Source organism: Oncorhynchus clarkii, chromosome 9 (genome assembly GCF_045791955.1).
Source record: "Oncorhynchus clarkii lewisi isolate Uvic-CL-2024 chromosome 9, UVic_Ocla_1.0, whole genome shotgun sequence".
Lineage (NCBI taxonomy): Eukaryota > Metazoa > Chordata > Actinopteri > Salmoniformes > Salmonidae > Oncorhynchus > Oncorhynchus clarkii.
Window position 1 is genome coordinate 43,178,125 of NC_092155.1, and position 26,998 is coordinate 43,205,122.

The following is a 26,998-nucleotide window of genomic DNA, read 5'->3' on the forward strand; positions in this document are numbered from 1 at the left end:
AAGACACTACCGAGTTCCAAACTGCCTCTGGAAGCAACGTCAACACAATAACTGTTCGTCAGGAGCTTCATGAAATGGGTTTCCATGGCCGAGCAGCCGCAAACAAGCCTAAGATCACCATGGGCAATTCCAAGGATCGGCTGGAGTGGTGTACCACTTGTTCCCATTGGACTCTGGAGCAGTGGAAATGCATTCTCTAGAATTATGAATCACGCTTCACCGTCCGACTGATGAATCTGGTGTTGGCGGATGTCAGGCGATCGCTACCTGCCCAAATGCATAGTGCTCACTGTAAAGTTTGGTGGAGTATAAATAATGGCCTGGAACTGTTTTTCATGGTTCAAGCTAGGCCCCTTAGTTCCAGTGAAGAGAGATCTTAACGCTACAGCATACAATGACATTCTAGATGATTCTGTACTTTTTTCAGCAGGACAATGCTCCCATGCACAAAGCGAGATCCATACAGAAATGCTTTGTCTAGATCGGTGTGGAAGAACTTGACTGGCCTGCACAGAGCCCTGACCTCAACTCCATCAAACACCTTTGGGATGAATTGAAACGCTGACGAGACAGGCCTAATCGCCCAACATCAGTGCCCAACCTCACCAATTCTCCTGTGGCTGAATGGAAAAAAGTCCCTGCAGCAATGTTTCAACATCTAGAGGAAAACCTTCCCAGAAGAGTGGAAACTGTAATGGCAGCAAAGGTGGGACCAACTCCATATTAATTCCCATGATTTTAGAATAAGATGTTCGACGAGCAGGTGCCCTTTGTGTTATACCACACAGGCGAGAGTGTGTACAGTACTACATAATATTTTCTAATGTATATTTGTACATTAGTGTTGAAATAATGGCGAGGACGACAATGGAAACTTGATGTACACAGGAGAATAGACACAAGGATGGTATTGACAGAGTATTATAAACCCATAGATTTACGAGGAGGTCCTCGAGAGCCATATGCAAAATATGGTATTTGCACGTAGACGTGAGAAGATACTCTTGTCTGTAAAATGTACAATACAGACAAAGCAATCTTGCAGCTGTTCTGATAGTATACAGGCTAACCATGGGAGTTCTCATTCAGGCGATAGTGTGTATAGAACTATATAATATGTACTGTACAACATGTTTTTCGTGTTTTTTCATTAGTGAGCAGTATGTAATATGCCATGTATCATCCCAATATGTCATCCAAGCTCTCCCCAGGGGTTGTGCTCCGTGTCCATGTCTCCAGATGGCCATCATGTCATTCTTTATGTCTCCGACTGTCACTCAAGCACTCCTAATGTTTCTAATGGCTATGGGCGGTGTGCTGGAGAGCCAATAAAACCAATAGCCTTTGTCTCTCAGCAGCTTGTCTGTGGGTGGAAACTGGCAGGGCACATGCTAGTGATGGGGGCTATTGGGCTGGATCAGTCTACTGTATATGGAAGGGTAATAATGTTTTTTTCATACAGGTGTAGGATATTAATTTGAGCCTGTTCGCTACAGCAGGAAAATAATCCTGCAGCAACAGGACATGTAAATTATTATGTGGATTATAATTAATGGACATTTTTGTTGGGGTTGATAAATTTTTTTTGTTAGAGCAAATCAAGTCTGACATTTCTTCAGAAGCCTTTTTAAATCTCAGATAGAATACAAGTTTAAATTTCCTGTTGTACAGGAACATTCTCAGCAAGAAATGAGGGATCAATTTAAGATCCGACAGCTGTATGAGCTTTGAAAGGAGTACCAAATCGCCTGAAAGTCCTTACTTGGAACATAATGGTGCTTAAAGGCTCCTCTACACACACAACCCACCACAAGTTAGCAGTGTTGTTCTGTACAGTACAGCACAGCAGCAGCACTCAGACTGGGTTCCTCTGGGCTCTACTGCTATTCTGGGGTCCAGGTGTCATCCATTATACATGAGCAGGGCCCATCAGGACTGTGCACCCGGCTCCACATAGGCCAGAGAGGAGCCATAGGAAGGCAGGCACACTACACACACACACACACACACACACACACACACACACACACACACACACACACACACGAACGAGCGTACAAACATGCGAGTACAAAAACACACACAGTCTCCATCAGACTACAGTTACAAAAAAAGGTGCTATTTGAACGTAAAAGGGTTATTTGGCTGTCCCTACAGTTGAAAACTAGTTTTGGTTCCAAGTGGAACTTTTTCGGGTTCCATATAGAACCCTTTTCTACAGAAGGTCCTATATGGAACCCAAAAGGGTACTCACCTGTAACCCAAAAGGGTTCTACCTGGAAACAAAAAAGGGTTATCCTATGGGGACAACCAAAGAACCCTTTTGGAATGTTTTTTCTCTAAGAGTGTGTGCATAGCACTTACAGTTTTTTTCGATTGCTAAACGACAGTGGGCACAACTGGAGTCACATGTGCAAAACTCTAACTACAGTCTGCACTACCAACAGTCACCTGAGCTAAACAGTTCACATCACCTGCAAAACTCATTCCAAGCAACACAACTCTTAACACATGGCTCAACACACGCTCAGTGCAGCCAAACACTATGCACAACCCTCACTGAGATAACACACACTGTCATTCAGAACACACTGAGAGTAAAAACACTAGCATCAAACACCAATACAGAAAATACAAACTTTTCATCTTTACAGTTTGAACAATTTCAGTGACTTCATACAAAGTAATATTTTCTTCAAAGAAAAGAGTGATATAATATAATATAATATCTGTGTAAATATTCTATAATTGCAATACAAAATAGATTCCTGTAATGTTTTCATTTACTGTAAGGATGTAACTCTCACCTGTTTGCATGATAGAAAATTCGCATTACAGATGCCACTGTGGATCTTTGCAGATTGGGTTGAACCCTCAACCCTGCCTCTCTCAATGAGAGACCATGGTTCACGACATGGTCTATAAGTGTAACCCTTATTTCATCTGAAATAACAGCTCTTTGTCTTCTTTGTCTTCCTCCACGCATCCGCCCTCTCCCTGCCACCCTTCTCCCTCCACGAACCCATCTTCCTTGTTCCATTTCCAAAATGAGTCTTTCTGAGCTCTACCTATATATACTGTAATATGTGTGTGTGTTCACTAACAAGTCTAAAACAAGACACCTGCTTAGCCTTTCAGCTGAAATTGCAATCAGCAGTGTTTGAAAGGCACAAGGCTGAAATCTATTCCGTTTTGAATGTGTGGTTCACAGTTTTGACAGCAGTGTGTTAGCATTTGAACAAAGTGCTGTAAATCCACAGTGTTGTGCAGGTTGTGGTTAAAGTCATGGGATAAGTGTGTAGAGTTTTGAAAACTGTGTTCAAGCAATGAAAAACGAACTAGAGTTTGGTCCACATGAACTGCTGCTGTGCAGACTGTAGTTAGAGTTTTGCACATGTGACTCCAGTTGTGTCCACTGTCGTTTAGCAATCGAAAAAAACTGTAATAGTGCAGTTGACTGCAGTTTGTGTAACTCACGGGTACATGTGCAAAGGGCTGGACTTGTGCAGTTCATGCCCAACAGCATCTTAAGTATGAACAGAGTACATGCCGTTTTCACTGTGACTGATTATTAATCTTTATGGTCTTTATCGGTTGAACAGGGTTTGGATTACAAACAGTTCATGTGTTTTGTATGGTCTCTTTTTACTTTGACGTGCAAGTCAAATAGCCAGGGGTGAAAGTAAGGCGGTGCGGTCTGGTACGGCGTCCCGGTGTGGTACGCCGTACTGTTAAAACGTGACCCTATCACAATAATTCAAACAGAATGTCCAGAAAACGGTAGGCTTTTGCACCATTAGGCATGACACATTTGCCAACGTAGGCCAATGACATTCGCCAAATGTTACTGGCCTACACTTTCTGGTGGTTTGTGTAAAAGACTCCATTCAACACCGTTTGTAGGTTGGAAATATGTTGCGAGTGGATGAACGTCCACGGGTAGCCTAGTAAATGAGCCCTTTGAAGTGATTACTTGACAATCAGAGGAAAATGACTTGTTGTGTTTATGCTACAATAAAAAGTAACACATTTTAAAAGTGAAATAATACAAAAAAAAGACCTAGGCCCACAGAGATCCTATTGAATGAATCATGTAATTCTATGAATATTTTGGGAGGGAGGGAGGGAGGGGGATCTCCCGTACTGGGAAGAAATGAAATATACTTTCACCCCTGCGAATAGATCAAATAGCTGCATCAAGTTGGGAAGACAGGCATTTCTAATGAGCACTTTCATGTTTTATTCCTGATGTCCTGCTCAAAGATGTCTTCCTCTCTGTTCGCGGTTGAGTCTGACAGCAGTAGTTTTTTGATGGTCAGCAAAGCTGGTCACGGACAATTACACGTGTTGTTTCAGGATGACGCCTCCTCCTCTGGCGTGTTATGCCTGCCTGTCTGCCTGCACCATCTCACCATTGTTTTGATCTCCAATTCACTTCACACAATGAGGAAGACAAATTTACCAAAAACCAGAGGCTGCCATTGATCAAGTAAAATAGCTTTTTGGAGAAGTTTAAAGGAAGCTGGTTCTTAGTGATAACTAAGGTCCCCTAAAACCCCCAGTTGTGTTCCAGCCTGAAGGCTGTTGTCTATCTGTATGTCTGTGTCTATACCGCAGAACTCCCTTTTACATTGATTGGTCACTGTAAACACTTTAAAGGTAGGGAGCACGCTTCTGGAGCCACATCGCATTTAAAACATGAATACAACTCCCCACCCCCCAGCCCCCTCCCCTAACCCCCTGCCTGGGTTCTGTTGAGGGTATTGTTTTCCAGTTTTACTAAAATTCACTATTGATCTGCCATGACCTCGCTCATAGTGAGGTTGTTAACGATCAGCCAGTTGCCGCGAGACAATGTTCTGAGGCAGATTTTAATAAAGTAACATGCAGATGATCATAATATATTTATTTCAAGTAGTTCTTTTGATTACAAACCAGAATCTCATAGTAGCTTTGAGCACAAAAACAAAACTGGGAGTTTATGGTTGATGGTCTTCAACAGCTTCAGATGTTTTTAATACTGGCCGATACCTTTGACCAATCAGGAGGGGGCTTCACACTGTAAGGAATGGGTGGGGTGTCCTGTGGGTAGGGGGGTTTGATAGACGTGCGAGAGAGTGGCATTGATGGTGGTGGTGTGTATGTGAGAGAGTAAGAGCGAGAGAGTGTGTGTGTGTGTGTGTGTGTGTATGTGTGTGTGTGTGTGTGTGTGTGTGTGTGTGTGTGTGTGTGTGTGTGTGTGTGTGTGTGTGTGTGTGTTTATAACTTCCTCAATGAGAAGTTGGTGTGATCCAGTAGTAATTCCAGTGAGATTGGGAATGACCTGATTGTGTATTTCATCTCTTAGATCTTGCCTAAGTCTAAGCTATCTGATGCAACTCCGCAGCTCATATAAGGAAGTAAGAGTGATGGGGCACTTTACCCGCAGGACTTTGATGAGTTGAGTTCTAACTCTTTCAAAGTTAAGTTTATCATGCCCTTTGGCCGACACTTTTCCTGCATTCTTTTTACACGGACTATGTATGATTATGTTCATAGAAAAGTTTAGTCAAATATCCAATGTAGGCCTTCCTTTTTTTCATCATCATCCTTATCATCCCTATTTCAGAGATCTAAAACATTCCGTGCAATTATTCTGATCTTACTTTCACACGTAAATTCATCGGAATTTCAGACAGCTGAGTATGAGGAAAATCTCAACGTTTCAGTTGAAGAAATAGTGGAGAGTTCAGAATGTAGACATGTTCAGATGATGCAGACTCACTGTTACATCCATTAAGTCATGTTCATCTGAATCAAAGAGCTACAGTAAAGTACATAACAGTGCAACACAGCCATGTGGAAACGTTAGCGGTAGCTCTAGCTGGTGAAAATGGCCGCCGCTGGGCTTGTATTGTCAGGTTGTAAATACTGAAGGACTGTTAGGATACACTTACTAGCACTCTGCTGTAATGGAGAGCACCGATGGAGTTGTATATTATCACTACAGGGGCTGTTCTCTAACCAAATGGAGAAGAATTCACCTGAGAAAAGGTATAACATTGAGTTAGGTGGATGTTTCCAAAGGGGAAAATGAATTGATATTCAGTCCTCATATACTGCAGTTGAAGTGCTCTTGTACTGTGGAAAATGTAGGTAACATTTCTTAAACTACTATAAAGCACTATTGAATATTTCAAATGTTATCCAATCCATCACACATTGCATGTGGTCAGGTTACAGTTGTCATGGCATTCTTGTATGGAGTTGGTTTTGATTGGTGGAAGGTGATGAAACGGACTGAAACAGGAACTGCCTAAACTTGTTCAATAAGAAACACTTAATTTGTTCCATAATGAACACAACCCTGGGTCCATATTGACTGGTTCTTCCTGTCCCACGGTAGATGATCAATCTCACTGGCTGGTCTATAGCCATAATGAGGCAGATGATTATTCATTATGACAGTAATCATCTATTGGCCACTCTGTACACATAATTAGGGTGTGAATAGGGTGCTTCATCACCATCACCATGGCGGCATCCAAAATGGTGCCCTATTCCCTAAATAGTGCACTACTTTTGACTAGGGCCTGTAGGGTTCTGGTCAAAAGTGGTGCACTATGTAGGGGACAGGGTGCCGTTGGGGACACAAGCCTATCAGTACCGGTACATCTACTGTTCTGTATGTTTCTGGAAATTTGATCAATACATTGTCTCACATACTCTACAGTCCTCTCCCTTATTCATCAAACTTTTGATAAATGTGTACGCGAAGGCCACCATTCGGAAAGTATTCAGACAACTTGACTTTTTCCACATTTTGTTACGTTACAGCCTTATTCTAAAATTGATTAAATTGTTTTTTCCCCCCATCATTCTACACACAATACCCCATAATGACAAAGCTAAAACAGTTTTAAAAAATAAAAAAAACGGAAATATCACATTTACACGTATCTATGATGGGATTCTGGCTTTAGGCTACTTTGAAGCTTGGTCAGACATGCCTCAAAATATGAAGTAAAAGGTCCAGGTTTCAACAATTAAGGTGTAACGATGTTCATGTGAAGAAGGTGTGGACCAAAGTGCAGCGTGGTAAGTGTTCATGTTATCTTTATTTAAACTGAACGCAAAACAAAATAACAACGAGCATGACCGAAAACAAAACAGTCCTGTCAGGTGCAGAAACACAAAACAGAAAACAACTACCCACAAAACCCATGTGGGCAAGAGCTACCTAAGTATGGTTCTCAATCAGAGACAACGACAGACAGCTGTCCCTGATTGAGAACCACACCCAGCCAAAAACAAAAAAATACAAAAAATAACATAGAACGCCCACCCTAGTCACACCCTGGCCTAACCAAAATAGAGAATAAAATGCCTCTCTATGACCAGGGCGTGACATAAGGAACAGGAAACATATAAAGATGCTAATGATAGGTGTAACCATCTTCTGGTAGATTGAAAGGCTTTCCCAAAAACCCTCTCAATTAAATGCTAACTAGCTACAAAGTAGCCTATGCAGAATTTGAGTTAACCCACTTCTCCAGGCACCTCTACACCACTGAATAGAACAGTACAAATGATCATTTGTTCTTGTGCTCAACAACATGCATTGACAAAACGCTACCTTGACTGATTGGCGAGGTTAATACTCCTCAAGTATAACTAAAATGTAGCAAGTGAATATAGAGACGGAGTGCACTCTAAATAATATGATTCAGAAAGACTACATTGAAGTTCTCCATGGAGAGAAAGACACTTGGAGAATTCAAAAGAGTAAAGTGTTCTGACTGACTCATTGTAAACAGCAGTAAAGATGGACTGGCCAGAACTCGTAACATCCTGCAGTTCAATCTCGACTGACCTTAAACCAGGCTGGCTGACTGCTTCCCTAAAACGAGATTGGAAGACATTAAAAGACATAGACCCGCACATACACACACTCTCTCTCTGAGCTGCAAGGGGGATGGCTGGTTGACCGGCAGGTCTAAAAGCCTGGTAGTGCTGTGACTGGGCTCTGATGTTCAGTAGCCTTTCCCTCTGACAGAGTGGGTAATGAGCTTTACCGGAGCAGCCTGTTGTTTCTCAATGAGAGTTTCATCATGTTACGCCTCAGATAGCACTACCACCACCACCGCACCACCACCACCACCGCACTACCACCACCACCACCACCACCACCAACACCTACACCACCACCAACACCTACACCACCACCACCTACACCACCACCGCACCACCAACACCACCACCACCACCGCACCACCACCCCCACCACCGCACCACCACTACCAACACCACCACAACCACCACCACCGCACCACCACCACTGCACCACCACCACAACCACAACCACCACCACTGCACCACCACCACTGCACCACCACCACCGCACCACCACTACCAACACCACCACAACCACCACCACCGCACCACCACCACCACACCACCACCACTACCACCACCACCGCACCACCACTACCAACACCACCACAACCACCACCACCGCACCACCACCACCACCACCGCACCACCACCACAACCACAACCACCGCACCACCACTACCAACACCACCAACACCACCACCACCGCACCACCACTACCCACACCACCACAACCACCACCACCGCACCACCACTACCAACACCACCACAACCACCACCACCGCACCACCACTACCAACACCACCACCATCACCACCGCACCACCACTACCAACACCACCAACACCACCATCACCACCACCACCACCACTACCAACACCACCACAACCACCACCACCGCACCCCCACCACAACCACCACCACCACCACCGCACCACTACCACCACTTCACCACCAACACCACCACCACAACCACCACAACCACCACCACCACCACCACTTCACCACCAACACCACCACCACCAACACCACCATCACCACCACCACCACCACAACCACCACAACCACCACCACCACCACCACCACTTCACCACCAACACCACCACCACCGCACCACTACTACCACCACCACCACAACCACCACCACCGCACCACCACCACCACCGCACCACCACTTCCAACACCACCACAACCACCACCACCGCACCACCACCACTGCACCACCAACACCGCACCACCACCACCACACCACCACCACTACCACCACCACCGCACCACCACTACCAACACCACCACAACCACCACCACCGCACCACCACCACCACACCACCACCACAACCACAACCACCGCACCACCACTACCAACACCACCAACACCACCACCACCGCACCACCACAACCCACACCACCACTACCAACACCACCACAACCACCACCACCGCACCACCACTACCAACACCACCACAACCACCACCACCATCACCATCGCACCACCACTACCAACACCACCAACACCACCATCACCACCACCACCACCACTACCAACACCACCACAACCACCACCACCGCACCACCACCACAACCACCACCACCATCACCATCACCACCACCACCGCACCACTACCACCACTTCACCACCAACACCACCACCACAACCACCACAACCACCACCACCACCACCACCACCACCGCACCACTACCACCACCACCGCAACCACCACCACCGCACCACCACTACCAACACCACCGCAACCACCACCACCGCACCACCACTACCAACACCACCGCAACCACCACCACCGTGCCACCACCACCGCACCACCACTACCAACACCACCACAACCACCACCACGCACCACCACTACCAACACCACCACCACCACCGCACCACCACTACCAACACCACCACAACCACCACCACACACGTCTTTCTGGAAGTTTCTCCCATCTCCACAGAGAAAGTCTGGAGCTCTGTCAGAGTGAGCATGGGGTTCTTGGCCATCTCCCTGACCAAGGCCCTTCTCCTCCGATTGCTCAGTTTGGCCGAGCAGCCAGCTCTAGGAAGAGTCTTAGTGGCTCCAAACTTCTTCCATTTAAGAATGATAGAGGCCACTGTGTTCATGGGGACCTTCAATGTTGCAGAATTGTTTTGCTACCCTTCCCCAGATCTGTGCCTCGACATATTCCTTCGACCTCATGGCTTGGTTTTTGCTCTGACATGTACTGTTAACTGTGCGACTTTATACAGACAGGTGTGTTTCTTTCCAAATCATGTCCAATCAATTACATTTACCACCGGTGGACTCCAATCAAGTTCTATAAACATCTCAAAGATGGTCAATGGAAACAGGATGCACCTGAGCTCAAATTCGAGTCTCATAGCAAAGGGTCTGAATACTTAAGGTGTTTCTGTTTGTTCTGTTGATTAAATTAGCTAATTGTTTTCACTTTGTTGTTATGGGGTATTGGGTAGATTGATGAGGGGGAAAAAATTATTGAATGAATTTTAGAATAAGGCTGTAACGTGACAAAATGTAGAAAAGTATTCAGTGATCTGAATGCATTGTATGTTCATAACCATTTCTAATAAGCAGGGACTCAGGCTATAGCGTTTTCAATGCCAACATACATTGTCTTTTCAGATGCTTATATTGTAGAAAGACTATCTCTGTGTACGCCACATGCATGTCTAAAGGACATTGTGTTTGCCGTAATCGTTCTTCAAGAAGCTACAAATACTATAGGAACGGTTCAGGCCATCGTCGGTGTCTCTCCACAGTGTTTCCTTCCTCATTGGTTAGCTGTCGGATTACATTGATGTGAAAGGCTGAAATGACATTTTTGACTTTACCTATCATTTTTGACTTTACCTATCATTTTTGACTTTACCTATCATTTTTGACTTTACCTATAATTTTTGACTTTACCTATCATTTTTGACTTTACCTATCATTTTTGACTTTACCTATCATTTTTGAGTTTTGTTTGTATTTTGGTCCATTAAAATATTAGTATTTTCCAAAAAGTTAACAAGCGTTTTAAAAACGTGGATGGAATGTTATATTTTCTTTTAGTTTATCATGCTATCGTCATGAACGTTTTATTGAATGTTAACCACTTTAAAAGGAACATGCATCAATTATTTTAAAGCTCACTACATTAAATTACACACAATGTATAAGCCCATTTCATAGAGAATGTTACAAACTGGACTATGTTTAGTAACTTACTTTGAAGAGATGGTGATTGGGTATAAATCAACATTTGGTGTTTGGTGGTCTAAATTCAGTGCACTTTATCTGCCATTTCACTCAAGTCAGACTCTTCCCACATGCCAACACATTTATCTCAGCTTCAGAAGCATCTGCATTCACCAAATGTGTTGTGGTTATCCTTAGATATATTCTCCAGACTGGCTTAGAGGAAGTTATTTATATTTTGTCAATGTTTTATTCTAGATAACATGTCTTTAGAATTTTTACAGATAGAAAGATGAAATCTGCTGTGTCACAACAACATGAAACCAAAACATTTAGGCTGACTTCCTCCAGAGTCCAGAAAAATGTATTTGCACGATATGCAAATATGTGCATATTTAAGGAGACATTGCCTCATTTGCATATTTTAATAATATATTTTTGAAAAATTTTTATAAAGAAAGTATTATATTTGTCTAAATTCAACTGGTAAAAGTTTATTGTGATATGATTAAGGGGAAAAATTACCCTTTGAGGGTTTGGAGCATAAGCTTGTGTCCATTGGATGTTGATCAATGTTAGTGAGTGAATGGAAATTGTGGTGGGCGCTGGGCAGGCTGGCAATGCCAACAACTGAGATATAGAGCTGACAGGTGACACACACACACACACACACACACACACACACACTGGGCCGTCTGGAGAAGAGTAATCATCACTGATTGGCTAATTAAGACTCTGTTGGAGTAAAACTTCTTCACTAAGGAAGTACTCAGTGGGAGCTGGACTCCACTGTGCCTGTGTGCCTGCGTCCAGTGAGTAGTGTTGTTTTGTAGTAGGAGTTTTTTGCACTCTCAATAAGCCACAGTGCGTACAATGTGTACAAAAAACACAGGGCTTGGAATAGCACTACTTGCATCGCTACTTATACTACAGTTATCTTTCTACTAATAAAAAGATATTAAACGTTTGTTTTAGTGTATTTATGGGCTTACCATTTTGTTTGTTTAGCAGTAGCTGTGTTTCCAAACCTGCCTGTGTGTCTGTGGCGGAGACGTGAAGCCTGTTTTTGCCTGCGCGTCACACGAGTGTGCAAGTCGACAGGCCACAGAAATTGCCACGCTTGTTGGGGCAACGTAAGACGTCAGACTTCGTTTTCCGCAAACAATGGCGTTTCCGACCCCTTCTTAGTCTGTTGATGCTGATCTATCAGTGTGTGTGTGTGTGTGTGTTTGTGTGTTCATGTGCCCACGTGCGCGCTGTGTATGTATGTGTGTGTATACATGTATGTATACATGTGTGTGTGTTTACATGTATCCGGCTAATAGCTTTAGGCGCACTACCATCGAAAAAGTGACTTACAAGAACATCTCTGGCATAACAACTCCAACTATAGCACTGCCTGTGTCTCCTCTGTCCTCTTAGTAGTGTGACACCAGTCGAGTTCCTAGTTCCTGGGCTGTCTCTCCTGCCATACACACACACACACACACACACACACACACACACACACACACACACACACACACACACACACACACACACACACACACACACACACACACAAGCTAGTTCCTGGGCTGTCTCCTCTGCCCCTCGTTGTACCAGTAATTAATTACAGATTAAATTAGAGCTCCTGAGTGCTTCCTCATACTGCTCCGCTGCTCTGGAGGAGTGATGGGAGGGCACAGGGACTCGGGCTGAGATGCTCTGATAAGGCCTTGGATGATTAGAACAGAACACCTCCGCTTCCATCCTTCCATTCACAGAGCTCCGCCGTGGAGAGACGGAGACAGAACACACGGAGAGGAGGAGGATCTCTGGATTAGTTTAATTAGTTCGAAATGACCCCCTGGATTAATGATTGACAATCAGGACAGGAAGTGTGTGTGTGGGTGGGGGGTTGTGTGTGTGTGTGTGTTTCTGTCTGTCTCTGTGTGTGGGAGCGCATCTGTGTGTTTTCGTGGATGGTGGATGAGTAGCCTGGTCCCAGATTTAAATGTGATTTAGCCAACTACGACGGTCAGACATATTGGCTGCGATAAACGCGCATACAGATCTGGGACCAGGAAAAAGGGTGAGGGGCTCACAAATGAAAAAGGAACAGGATAGTCTGGAAATGGGTGGCATTTGGCTATGGCAGTGAAGGTTTGAGTAAGAAGCCACAATAGGCAACAGTAGGGGATGTTGCGAAGGGTGCTTGGTAGGAACGCCACATCCCACATATATACATACCCAAGGACCTTGTGCTGTATGATCAGCTAGTGATGCTGCTGAAACCTGACGCTACTGGTTTCATGTAGTCCCCTGACCGCCTGCCTAGCTGCCTTTCCACTGGCTTGTGTGAGAGCAGAGAATGAGGTGAGTTGGCATGATCAGTGTTGAAGAGCTGCCTCCTAAATGCTGACTGTTCGCTCCGTGCGGACCTGGCTTGCTGACTGCTCTGTGCGCCACGGGACGCATACACTCATCAACATCAATGCCTTCTGACCTGATGCGCAGGATGATAGCGACAGAGGAGGTTTTTCGGTGTCAGGTGAAAGGAATTGACTTTTAACTTATCGCCAATTACTATTCGAGGAAGGATATCTACATTTTCTGTAATTAGAGGGAAGAGAAGAAGAGGGAAGAGGAGTGCAAAGATAATACGTGAGAAATATATACACAACCGTGTATATCCCCCCTCCTCAATCGAACACCGCAATGGCTCTCAAGAAACTACATTGGACTTTGTGCAAACTGGAAACCGCATATCCTGAGGTTGCATTTTTTGTAGCTGGGGATTTAAACCCGTTGATGCATACAATCACATAATTGTGATCATTGTCGAGTGGTCCCTGTAGCATACCGAGTGGTCCCTGTAGCATACCGAGCGGTCCCTGTAGCATACCGAGCGGTCCCTGTAGCCTACCGAGCGGTCCCTGTAGCCTACCGAGTGGTCCCTGTAGCATACCGAGCGGTCCCTGTAGCATACCGAGCGGTCCCTGTAGCATGCCATCGCAAATATGTGGTTGGAACAGTAGCAACAGAACGTATGATGCAATAAACGTGTCTAAACAGCATTGCTGTCTGAAAAGCATCCAAACAATGCTTTGTACTGATGTGAAATAAAGGTCTTCACTACTTTATTCTCAAAGTTGATATTTTATTGTATAAGATAAATGCGAACTTCATCCACAGCCAAACACATCCACAGCCAAACTAATTCCATAAACCAGTCTAAATAAAATGTTACAGTGACAAAAAAATGAAACATAAGTTAGCGACCTAACAGCTAGACTTGTTTACAATGTACAACATCTCTGGTGAGCACAAGGGAGAAATGTAAAATTGTTTAGAAAATAAATGCGTGTCAGCTAAGCTAACAGCAGCTAAATTCTTTATGATGGCAGCCATGTTTGACATCGAAAACTCCTTAGTCCCAGAATACTATTCACTATGAGACGCAAATAAACAAAGTCAAAGTCAAAAATTGCTGCGCCCATTGCCAGAAAAATATTCACTTCGTTTCGGCCACTTTTCAGCATATTAAAAATCTTCGATGTAGTTAGTTACGGTGTATACAAGAACCGGAGCACATGACTTGACAAGTCATTTGCAGTTTTTGACAAATCACAAAGCAAATAAAATGTTATCACTTCACAGATCATCACCCCAAATACAAGCCTACTGCCTACCCCAGGGGTGGGCAAACGTTTTGGCTCGAGGGCCACATAGGGATTTTGAAATTCAAAGGAGGGCCGCATTTTTTGGGGGACCAATTGTTTGTTAAAACAATTTGCGGGTGACTCCCGAGTGGCACAGTGGTCTAAGGCACTGCATCGCAGTGCTTGAGGTGTCACTACAGACCTGGCTGTGTGTCATAGCTGGCCATGACTGGGAGACCCATGATGCGGTACACAATTGGCCCAGCATCGTCTGGGTTAGGAGAGGGTTTGGCAGGCCCGAGATTTCCTTGTCCCACCGCGCTCTAGCGACACCTGTGGCAGGGCGGGCGCATGCACCCATTGGCCTAGCCTAACCGTAGCACAGAAGCTAAACAGGGTTGCCAGATTTGGGGGAAACCATTTTAGGTGGGGTTTTTTTTTGGGGGGGGGGGTAAATGTAATTTGTGGGGTTTTCAAGTCCATGGGGGTGTAAACCTGGAGGAAGGTATCGTGGTTGGATAAGAAACAGGAAATATTGATATGCTGGGGATTTATCAATAAATGGGGGGGAAAACACAGGAGAAGTTTATAAGCTAAATAAAAACAAAACCCCTTTTTATCGTTACGCAACCATGCGTAACGATAGTTACCATCTAAGTCAATCGAATGAACCCTCTCTTCACCTTGTTTTGTTATAAACTCTTTGGTCTGACAGACCAGAATGCATTGTATGATGTCAACACACATAGCTGGCATTTAGCTTAGCATAAGCTCATCATAATCAGTACAACCTTCCAAAAAGTATTTTACACACATTATAAGTGTCCATTACAATTTATGCAAGAATCTGATAAAAATGTTTTACCAGTACTTGAAAACATGTGAATAAAACAGTAAATACATTATTCTCCATACATACGGTGTGCTACATTAGAAACAACAACACAATATACGGAATCTATATTGATAATAAGGCACTTACCCTAATAGGACGAACACGTCCAAAATTATTATTAGTAAGGAAAACAACAAAGAAGGCAATGCGGGCACCAGCCGGAAAATGTGCCAGAGGGAAAAGTTTGAGCAAGTTCTTTTCTGACTGGAGATGCACAAATGTCTGCTTCAGTAGGCAAGATGGCAAGAAGGCAAGATGGCGCCGACAGAGATGGTCGTCTCACTTCGAGTCCTTAGGGAAACGATGCAGTATTTTTTAAAATTTATTATTTCTTACATTGTTAGCCCATACACCCAGGAGGAACTATTGGATATAAGAGCGACATCAACTTACCAACAATACGACCAGGAATAAGACTTTATCGAAGTGGATTCTTTGTTCGGACCACCACCCAGGACATTGGATCTAATCCCAGAGGCTGATTCCAAACAATGTCGCCGCAGGAGAGGTAGACGGAGCGGCCTACTGGTCAGACTTCGAAGGTGTGCACACCACCCACCACTTCTGAGTATATTACTCGCCAGTGTCCCGTCTCTAGACAACAAGGTGGACAAAATTAGGGCAAGGGTTGCCTTCCAGAGAGACACCAGAGATTGTAACATTCTCTGTTTCACGGAAACATGGCTCTCTCTGGATATGTGGTCGGAGTCGGTACAGCCACCGGGTTTCTTCATGCATATCACGCCGACAGAAACAAACATCTCTCTGGTAAGAAGAACGGCGGGAGTGTATGCTTCATGATTAACGACTTATGGTGTAATCATAACAACATAAAGGAACTCAAGTCCTTCTGTTCAGCTGACCTAGAATTCCTTACAATCAAATACTGACCACATTATCTCCCAAGAGAATTATCTTCAATTATAGTCACAGCCGTGCATATCCCCCCCAAGCAGATACCTCGACGGCCCTCGAAGAACTTCACTGGACTCTGTGTAAACTGGAAACAATATATTCTGCGTCTGCATTTATTGTAGCTGCGGATTTTAACAAAGCTAATTTGAGAACAAGGCAACGTAAATTCTATCAGCACATTGACTGCAGCACTCGCTCGGTCAATACACTGGACCACTGCTACTCTAACTTCCACCATGCATATAAGGCCCCCACCTCCCGCCCTCCCTTCTGCAAATCCGACCACAACTCCATTTCGCTCCTACCGTCCTACAGGCAGAAACTCAAACAGGATGTACCCATGACTAGAACAATTCAACGCTGGTCTGACCAATTGGAATCCACACTTCAAGATTGTTTTGATTACGCGGACTGGGAAATGTTCCGGGAAGCCTCAGAGAATAACATAGATTTATACGCTGACTCGGTGAGTGAGTTTATAAGGAAGTGCATTGGAGATGTACCCACTGTGACTATTAAAACTTACCCTAACCAGAAACCGTGGATAGATGGCGGCATTCGTGCAAAACTGAAAGCGCGAGCCACCACATTCAACCATGGAAAGATGTCTGCGAATATGGCAGAATATAAACAGTGTAGTTATTCCCTCTGCAAGGCAATCAAACTAGCAAAATGTCGGTATAGGGACAAAGTGGAGACGTAATTCAATGGCTCAGACACAAGACGTATGTGGCAGGGTCTACAGGCAATTACAGACTACAAAAAGATACGGACACCGACGTCTTGCTTCCAGACAAACTAAACACCTTCTTTGCCCGCTTTGAGGATAACACAGTGCCACCAATGCAACCCGCTACCAAGAACAGCGGCCCTGTCCTTCTCCGTGAGAAAAACATTTAACGTTGTTAACGCTCTCAAGGCTGCTGGCCCAGATGGCATCCCTAGCCACATACTCAGAGCATGCGCAGACCAGCTGGCTGGTGTGTTTACTGACATATTCAATCGCTCCCTATCCCAGTCTGCTGTCCCCACATTCTTCAAGAAGTCCACCATTGTTCCTGTACCCAAGAAGGCCATAGGTAACAGAACTAAATGGCTATCACCCCATAGCACTCACTTATGTCATCATGAAGTGCTTTGAGAGACTAGCCAAGGATCATATCACCTCCACCTTACCTGCCACTCTAGACCCACTTCAGTTTGCATACCGCCCCAAAAGGTCCACAGACGATGCAATTGCCATCACAATGCACACTGCCCGGTCCCATCTGGACAAGAGAAATACCTATATAAGAATGCTGTTCATTAACTCTCAGCATTCAACACCATAGTACCCTCCAAGCTCATCATTAAGCTTGAGGTCCTGGGTCTCAACCCCGCCCTGTGCAATTGGGTCCTGGACTTTCTGACGGGCCACCCCCAGGTGGTTAAAGTAGGAAACAACATCTCACAACACGGACAAACTGAAATGGCCCACCCACGCAGACAGTGTGGTGAAGAAGGCGCAACAGCAACAGCGCCTCTTCAACCTTAGGAGGCTGAAGAAATTTGGCTCGTCACCTAAAACCCACAAACTTTTACAGAGGCACAATTGAGAGCATTTGAGAGCATCCTGTCGGGCTGTATCCCCGCAGCTTCATTAAATTGTCCCTGCAAAACATCAGTCTCACCATCAACATTGAAGAGAATACTCTGAGATGCTGGCCTTCTAGGCAGAGTTCCTCTGTCCAGTGTCTGTTATCTTGACCATCTTAATCTTTTCTTTATTTGGCCAGTCTGAGATGTGGCTTTTTCTTTGCAACTCTGCCTAGAAGGCCACTAGTCTTCTCACTAAAGACAAGCTATCCACTCAACCTCATCCCCTCCTCCCTTCTCCAGACTATCTCTGGAGACCTTCTCCCATTCCTCACTTCCCTCATCAACTCATCCCTGACCTCTGACTTCAAAATGGCCCGAGTCGCTCCCCTCCTCAAGAAACCAACAGTCGACTCATCTGACGTCAAAAAATATAGACCTGTTCATTATTTTCTTTCCAAAACACTTGATTGTTCTGTCTCTGGTCAACTCTCTTGTTATCTCTGTCACGAACCGGCTCGAAGCCCGTAACAAAAAGGGAGACAATGTGGAGATAAAGAATAACAAAATATATTTATTAACTGAAGTAAAGTAAATACAATTAAAAATGGTGTGTGTTTTTAGTCAGTAGTGTAAGTGAGTGGTCACGTGTATACATGTGATAACGACCCTCCCAGCTCTGCCCACTGACATCCTATTAAGGAAAACAAGAGCCAAAGAGAAAGAATTCGGCAGACAGAGTGGGAGGGTCGTCACATCTCACTCATAATGAACTTCTCGACCCTAACCAGTCAGGCTTCAAGACAGGTCACTCAATCAAGACTGTTCTTCTCTGTGTCATGCAGGCTCTCCGCACTGCCAAAGCTGACTCTCTCTCCTCTGTCTCATTCTCCTAGATATATCCACTGCCTTTGACACCGTGAACCGTCAGATCCTCCTCTCCACCCTCTCAAGGCTGGGCGTCTCAGGCTCTGCACACTCTTGGATCTGTGTCTGCACCACATACACTCACTACTGGTGTCCCCCAGGGCTCGGTTCAAGGCCCTCTCCTCTTATCTCTCTATACACCAAGTCACTCGGCTTCATCATATCCTCATATGGTCTCTCCTATCATTGCTATGCGGATGACACTCGACTCCTTTTCCCCCTTCTGACACCCAGGTGGCGACACGCATCTCTGCGTCCCTGGCAGATATCTCAGCTTGGACGTTGGCCCACCACCTTAAGCCTCGACAAGATAGAGCTGCTCTTCCTCCCGGACAAGGCCTACCCGCTCAAAGACCTCTCCATCACGGTTGACAACTCCACACTGTCGCCCTTCCAGTGTGCAAAGAACCTTGGCGTAACTAGGGCTGTTGCGGTGACTGTATTACCGCTACACCGGCAGTCATGAGTTATGACCGCAGTAAAATGATATGTGACCATTAGGTACTACATGCTTTGGTAGTACCCAACTTGCTAAAGACCAACAGGTCCTCATGGCCTGGTACTCAGGGCTCTATTGTCCCTCCAACCACTCTGGCAACCATGCAAATGCAATCAAAAATCACATCAAACACGTATCATCCAAACAGTATCATGCATTAAAACTCACTTCACTGTGATGCTCAATTTGAAGAAAGAAGTTCAACAGCAGGTTGAAACGGAGTGTAAAACATGGTCGTTGTGGATGTTGTTTCAAAACCTAACACAACGAAATGGACAGCTTTCTAAGGTGATGATTCATTCAAAACAGCCATATGCATATTCAAGCTTATTCAAACCCATAGGCTTCTGAGCCCAAGTCCCACCCAAAATATTGTGCCGTTACACAATACATAGCCTACTGCATATTACGCATGGCAGAAAAACACAGAACAAAACTGATTCAAGATGTCTTTGTTACATAATTGGTCTAGCCTATACTCCAATATTAAACACCTTTGACTTTGAGTGTGGACTGTATTATTATGCTTGCTGAATGGTTACCTTATGCTCTGCTCCAAAATGTATGTCCAGGAGCCTGGGAGAGAACGGTTCATTGATTGTGGAGGTCAATTTTGAATCGCCTAGTAATAGGGATTTTTAAAAATATTTTCATTATTAATTGGGTGACATTACCTTTAGCTATACAGAATATCTCAGCACCGTGCGTTTTCATCTCCTCTTCTCTCTCCTTTGTCGCTTTCTCGAGTGCGCAGAGGGGCTGTCAACAGTTTAGTGAAGTATATTTTTGTTGCAAAAACATGTTACTATGATGTTGCCCCAACTGATTTCACTTGGTTTCCCAAATGAAGCACTGGGTGGCTGCAGGAACAGGGTTGGAGAGCCAATGACATACAGAGTTTCGGTGGACAATCACCAGGCGCCGCAGCGAGAGGAGGCTCCTCAAAGAGTGGTTGATGCATGGAGTGAAATAAGTGTTTTTATATATTCTTTTATGTTGTTTTTTTTCAGCAATAAAACCGAGGCAGCCTACCAGGCATCATTGAAAAACGCACTGGCAGGAAAGAGCATGGCATCCATTCGCTATCTGAGTGCATACAGATAACATGTATTTTCCCCCCTGCCCTATTTCCTGCCCATTTGATGAATGGGCCGTTCTAAATCGAAACCAATTTTACATATTAGTTAAGACAAGATAAAATTGAGAATAGTCTGATGGGTGAAAACATGATCAGTTGATGAGAAAACTGCTGTGCAGCCTGAGGCAAGGAACAGAGCGCAAGCTTTCTTTGCTACTTTCTCAAATCATCAAAAGCCAATAGTCGCTTCATGTTTTTGATTCCTAAGACATTGTAAGGTTTGTATTATTCACAACTAACAAAATGTCCTGACCCCGACAGCCTTAGGCGTGACCCTGGACAACACCCTGTCGTTCTCTGCAAACATCAACAGCAGTGACTCGTTCCTGCAGGTTCATGTGCTTCAACATTCGTAGAGTACGATCCTACCTCACACAGGATGCGGATCATCTCCTAATCCAGGCACTTGTCATCTCCCTTCTGGAATTCTGCAACTCGCTGTTGGCTGGGCTCCCCGCTTGTGTCATCAAACCCCTGCAACCTATCCAGAATGCTGTGGCCCGCCTGATTTTCAACCTTCCCGAGTTCTTCCATCTCACCCCGCTCCTCCGCACACTCCACTGGCTTCTAGTCAAAGCTCGCATCCACTTCAAGACCATGGTACTTGCCTATGGAACAGCAAGGGGAACTGCCTCTCCCTACCTTCAGGCTATGCTCAAACCCTACACCCCCAACAGGAGCACTCCGTTCTGCCACCTCTGGTCTCTTGGCCTTCCCACCCCTACGGGAGGGTAGCTTCCACTCAGCCCAGTCCTGAATCTAACACTCACACTTGACTCCCCCCTTTCTAGCTCTGACTTTGCTGATAGCTACTTTATTGTGGAAAAGGGTACTTACTATGCCTTTGATATGTGGTTGTCCCACCTAACTATCTTAAGATGAATGCAATAACTGTAAGTCACTCTGGATAAGAGTGTTTGCTAAAGGACTCAAAAAAATAAAAAAAATTAAAAGTAAACATAAGAGAGAGCCGCTTCTCTCCAGCTGGAGGTGGAGTGGGAAAGCAGGCTTGGACACAGGGGAGGACATCCCTGGATCTGTAAGAGGAGGAGGAGGAGGAGCTGTGAGCTCATTATCTCTAGATTATGAAGTGAATCTACTGCCAGGCTGCGGTTATTTACTCAGCAATCAGTCTGTTCTGCAGTCCATTTGTGGTTAAATTGCTACTGGATATTACTAATTTGTAAACTTACTTTCTTCAATCCCATAAGTCAAAACTTGGACAAATAGACATATTAGAAGGTTCCAATTACAGTAGCGATTGACCAAATGTTTCAAATACTTGATATGTTTAAAAAGATCACAGAGGAGTACATGAATGAATATACTTGTTGTGCTGTTAACATGTTTTTTTCTCTTGTTTGCATTTCCCAGGTCCAGGAGTGGCTCTGTCTCAACTGCCAGATGCAGAGGGCGTTGGGCATTGACATGACCACCGCACGATCCAAGAGCCAGCCGCAGATCCACTCTCCATCCCACCAAGCCAAACCCATTGTCCAGCCATCACCTGTTCATCCAGCCCAGCTAAAATCCCATCCCCAGCCCCCACTTCAGTCTTTACCCCACTCCCAGCCCCAGGCCCAACCCTATGGTCAAACTCAGCCCCAGGCCCAGCCCTACGGTCAATCCCAGCCACAGTCCTTTGGCCAAACTCAGCCCCAGCCCTATGGTCAATCCCAGCCTCAGCAACAGCCCTACAGCCAAACTCAGCCCCAACCCTATGGTCAATCCCAGCCCTATGGGCAGTCCCAGCAACAGCTCTATGGTCAATCCCAGCCCCAACAACAACCCTACGGCAAAAGCCAGCCCCAGCAACAGCCCTTTGGCCAAACCCAGCCTCAAGACAACCCCCAGGCTCAGCATCAGCCACAGCCCTCCCCTGGCCTACAGAGACACCCTGTCGCCGGCTCAGCCTCCCTGCCCGGGTCTTCGACAAGCTCTCCCCAGCACATCCCATATGGCCAGAGAGGGCCTGGAGGTCCCGGCCAGCCCCGGATACCCCACCCTGGGGCAGTCCCCCTGGTGGGCATGGCCAAGGCTCCCTCCCAGCCAGACCTGGGCAGAGGAATACCGATGCACCAGGGCGGCCGCCAGGCTGCCAGCGCTGGCACCTCCCCTGCACATCGACCCTCCGCCCCCCAGGGGCAGCCCCCCCAGGACGGCCTGACCAAACTCTTTGGCTTTGGGGCGTCGCTCCTCAACCAAGCGGCCAGCACCCTGGCATCTGTGGACCCCCTCTCAGGGCCACCGTCCTCCCAGCCCTCCCCTGCCAGGGGTGGACCTGCCAATAAACAAGAAGGACCTCCTGGTGCCAAACCTTTCCAGACAGGTGGCCCGCATGCACCCCAAGTGGGTGGCCTCCATGCACCAACTCAGAAAGGGCCCCAACAGCAGCAGTTGCCTGTACATCAACACAAGGGGCCACAGCAGCAGCAAGGGTCTCCCCTCAAACAGCAGCAGCAGCAGCCGGCTGCCAGACAGGAGCCTCCTCCCAAGCCTGTCGAGCCTGAGAAGCCCAAAGTCAACTGCCCCCTGTGTAAGACGGAGCTCAACATCGGCAGCACAGCTGAGCCGCCCAACTACACCTCCTGCACCCAGTGCCACGCCCAAGTGTGCAACCTGTGCGGATTCAACCCAGCGCCTCACCTGGAGGTAAGCAAGACTTTCCCTTCTTCCACATGCTCTACCTCCTCTCTCACCCTTTCTGTCTGTTTCTATCCCCCCCCCTCTCTCTCCCTGCCTCTCAGTCACGTTTCTCTCTTCTCCCTACTATAAAATCTGTATTGTGTCCCTTTCAGGGAATGTGGCTTGTATCTCATCTCAAGCTCGACATCATAGCATCCCCACATAGTGGTGCGATCTCGCGGTAATATCCTCCTCCCTTTCTCTTCTCTCTTTCTCTCGCAGTCTCACTCTGTCTGTCTCTCTCTCTCTCTCTCTTTCTCACTCACTCTCTCTCTCTCTCTCTCCTTCTCTCCCCCTCTTATTGCCCTTCATCCTTCGCTGAGAGGTGTGCTCCTGTTTGTCATTACTTTGTGAATAATGCGGCTCGACCAAACTTATTTACAGCCATCACACCTTGTGTCGCGGCAGGTCAAGCTTTATATCTCTACCATGTTTGCCCGCTGCAACAATTCATTTCTTCTCTTATTTTGCCCTTCCAATTGATAGAGGCAGTTTTTCAATTTTGGCGAGTGGTTCTTCAAGGATACCTGGTTAAAGGGGTGTGTGGGAAACACAAAACGCAGTTTTTTCCTCCCATTCATTGCTATTCAAAAGAGTTGTTCCAATCACTGATAATGAAGCCCTTCTTCCCTCTCAGACCTCTTTTCTGTAGATAAGCACACAGGAAACACCGCATGTGCATACTAATGATTTGATGGTGGAGTGAGCGATGAAAGGAGCTGGACAGACATAGCTGTTAAGAGGCTTAGTAAAACCCCAACTTGGTTTTTAGTTAACCTTTAGTTTAAGAACAAATTATTATTTACAAACCTATCCCGGACAACGCTGGGCCAATTGTGCGCTGCCCTATGGGACTCCCAATCACGGCCGGTTGTGATACAGCCTGGAATCGAACCAGGGTCTGTAGTGACGCCTTAGACCGCTGCGTCACTTGGGAGCCCCCTAACATCAGGGAAGTTCAGTCTCAAGGACTGTTGTGTGTGTACTGTACTTGCCTGGTCTTCTCTTTTCGTTGGACGTTTTCGTGGGGAAAACACGGCCTGTGAAACAGTAGCTATACTCTATGGGCCGGTTTCTCGAACACAGATTTAAGCCTAGTCCTGGACTAAAATAAATTTTTTGAATGGAGATCCTTGATTGCGCTTTCTTTTTCGTCTAGGGTTAATCTGTGTCCTGGAACCTGCTGTTATCTCTCATACAACTTATTTATTTGGTAGGCTATACAGTGGTGAAATGCGTTAGTGACTCGTCCGTAAACGGATGTCAGGTGTTAACCAAATTGATGAGGGTAAGAAACGGGATTAGTTGATATTCTCTCCCTCTCTGCAGAAAGCCAGGTCAGAAGTCCTAAATGGGGGTTGAGGAGTCTGGGGGAAAAGGTTGAGTAAATCACCATTGTGCATATCTGCAGGTTGCCAATTAACGGATGGGAGATGTATTTCTCTATAGCCTCTATGATTCAGGGAGGTTCAGGCTTTCGTCTGTGTGTGTGTGACCAGAATTTAGAGTGCTGTCGTTGCGGTGTACCAATCACGGGGTGTTTTTAATCCTCCACACTGACTCACAGCCTGGCAGAAGGCACGTCAGAGAAATCATAAAGCCGCATTTAGATCCCCGGGTTTGAATTCAGACAAACCTACTGGGCGTGTCTTGGTTGATGGGTAGCTTTGTGAAATATGGGGGTCGGGGAAGGCTTGTAAGATGTTATTAGCTGTCTCTATTCTCAAGTTGCTCTCTGAAACCTGATCCTATTTACCTAGTCTAGGCCTTTGTGATTTCATACAGCGATATCACATTGTTAATCACAATTTCATCCCAAGTGTTTACCGTGCAATAACTTCATAGTTTGAGTACACAATAGGATTTGAACTCGGAATATATACTGAACAAAAATATAAACGCAACATGTAAAGTGTTTGTCCCATGTTTCATGAGCTGAAATAAAAGATCCCAGAAATGATTAATTCGCACAAAAAGCAAATTTGTTTACGTTTCGTTTAGTGAGCATTTCTCCTTTGCCAAAATAATCCATCCACGTAACAGGTGTGGTATATCAATAAGTTGATTAAACAGCATGCTCATTACACAGGTGCACCTTGTGCTTGGGACAATAAAAGACCACTCTAAAAAGTACAGTTTTGTCAAACAACACAATGCCACAGATGTCTCAAGTTTTGAGGGAGTGTGCAATTTGCATGCTGACTGCAGGAATGTCCACCAGAGCTGTTGCCAAAGAATTGAATGTTAATTTCTCGACCTTAATGTCATTTTAAAGAATTTGGTAGTACGTCCAACCGGCTTCACAACCGCAGACCACGTGTAACCACGCCAGCCCAGGACCTCCACATCCGGCTTCTTCTCCTGCGGGATCGTCTGAGACCAGACAGTTGATGAAACTGTGGGTTTGCAGTTCAGCGTCATAACTGACTTCAGTGGGCAAATGCTCACCTTCGATGGCCACTGGCATGCTGGAGAAGTGTGCTGTTCATGGATGAATCCTGCTTTAAACTGTATTGGGAAATGGCAGACAGCGTGTATGGCGTCGTGTGGACGAGCGGTTTACAGAGGGCCCCATGGTGGCAGTGGGGTTATGGTATGGGCAGGCACAAGCTACGGACAATGAACATAATTGCATTCTATCCACCGCCATCACCTCATGTTTCAGCATGATAATGCACGGTCCCATGCCGCAAGCATCTGTACACCATTCCTGGAAGCTGAAATTGTCCCAGTTCTTCCATGGCCTGCATACTCACCAGAAATGTCACACATTGAGCATGTTTGGGATGCTCTGGATCGACATGTATGACAGTCACAGCAGATACTGGCTGGTTTTCTTACCCACAGCCCAACATTTTTTAAAAGGTATATGTGACTAACAGATGCACATCTATCTTCCCAGGCATGTGAAATCCATAGATTAGGTCCTAATGAATTTATTTCAATTGACTGATTTCGTTATATGAACTGTAACTCAGTCAAATCTTTGAAATTGTCGCATGTTGCGCTTATATTTTATTCAGTGTAGATCATGAAACCATTGCTCCTTTCATTTTTTATTTTTTTTTACATTTGAGTCATTTAGCAGACGCTCTTATCCAGAGCAACTTAAAGCAGTGAGTGCATCCATTTTTCATACTTTTCATACTGGTTCCCCATGGGAATCGAACCCACCAACTGAGCCACACGGGACCCATCTAACAGTAAGTTTTGCAGATCATATATTAAGCATTGTGCTCCCCAAAGGTCTATGTGACATGTTGTACAGTACAATGGGTCGATGCCAGAGCCAGCCAGACCTAAAGACAATGGCAGGGCTAGAAATAGACCCCAGAGTACAGCCTGAGTGACTGATTGGGGACCAAGATGCGCTGGATCAAGTGATTTACACCGAGAGGAATCCCAGCCCATCCATACGGTTAGAGCCACACAGACAGAAAGGGGCTGCGGCAGTTTGCTGAATATCGGCTCTTCAAATAAAGGAGTCCAGGAAGCTTTTAAGTGTAGTGGGCCACTGCAGGAGCGTCGGTAGGCTGGCTTTCAGAACCGTGGCCTGTCTTGGCATGTTGTGGCATGTTGTGGCGTGTCCTGGCGTGTCGTGGCCTGTCGTGACCTGTCACTCCTCCGCCGGAAAAGGATGGAGAGACAG

The 26,998-nt window shown here is 45.6% G+C and overlaps 1 protein-coding gene across 1 annotated transcript in view; it reads left to right on the forward strand.

Moving 5' to 3' along the window:
* Positions 1–26,998, forward strand: part of LOC139416360 (protein bassoon-like) — a 194,376-nt gene that overhangs the window by 80,098 nt on the left and 87,280 nt on the right. The window contains exon 3 of the mRNA XM_071164895.1: positions 22,039–23,316. Within this exon, the coding sequence (XP_071020996.1) occupies positions 22,039–23,316 (1,278 nt within the window). The remainder of the gene's footprint in view (positions 1–22,038; positions 23,317–26,998) is intronic.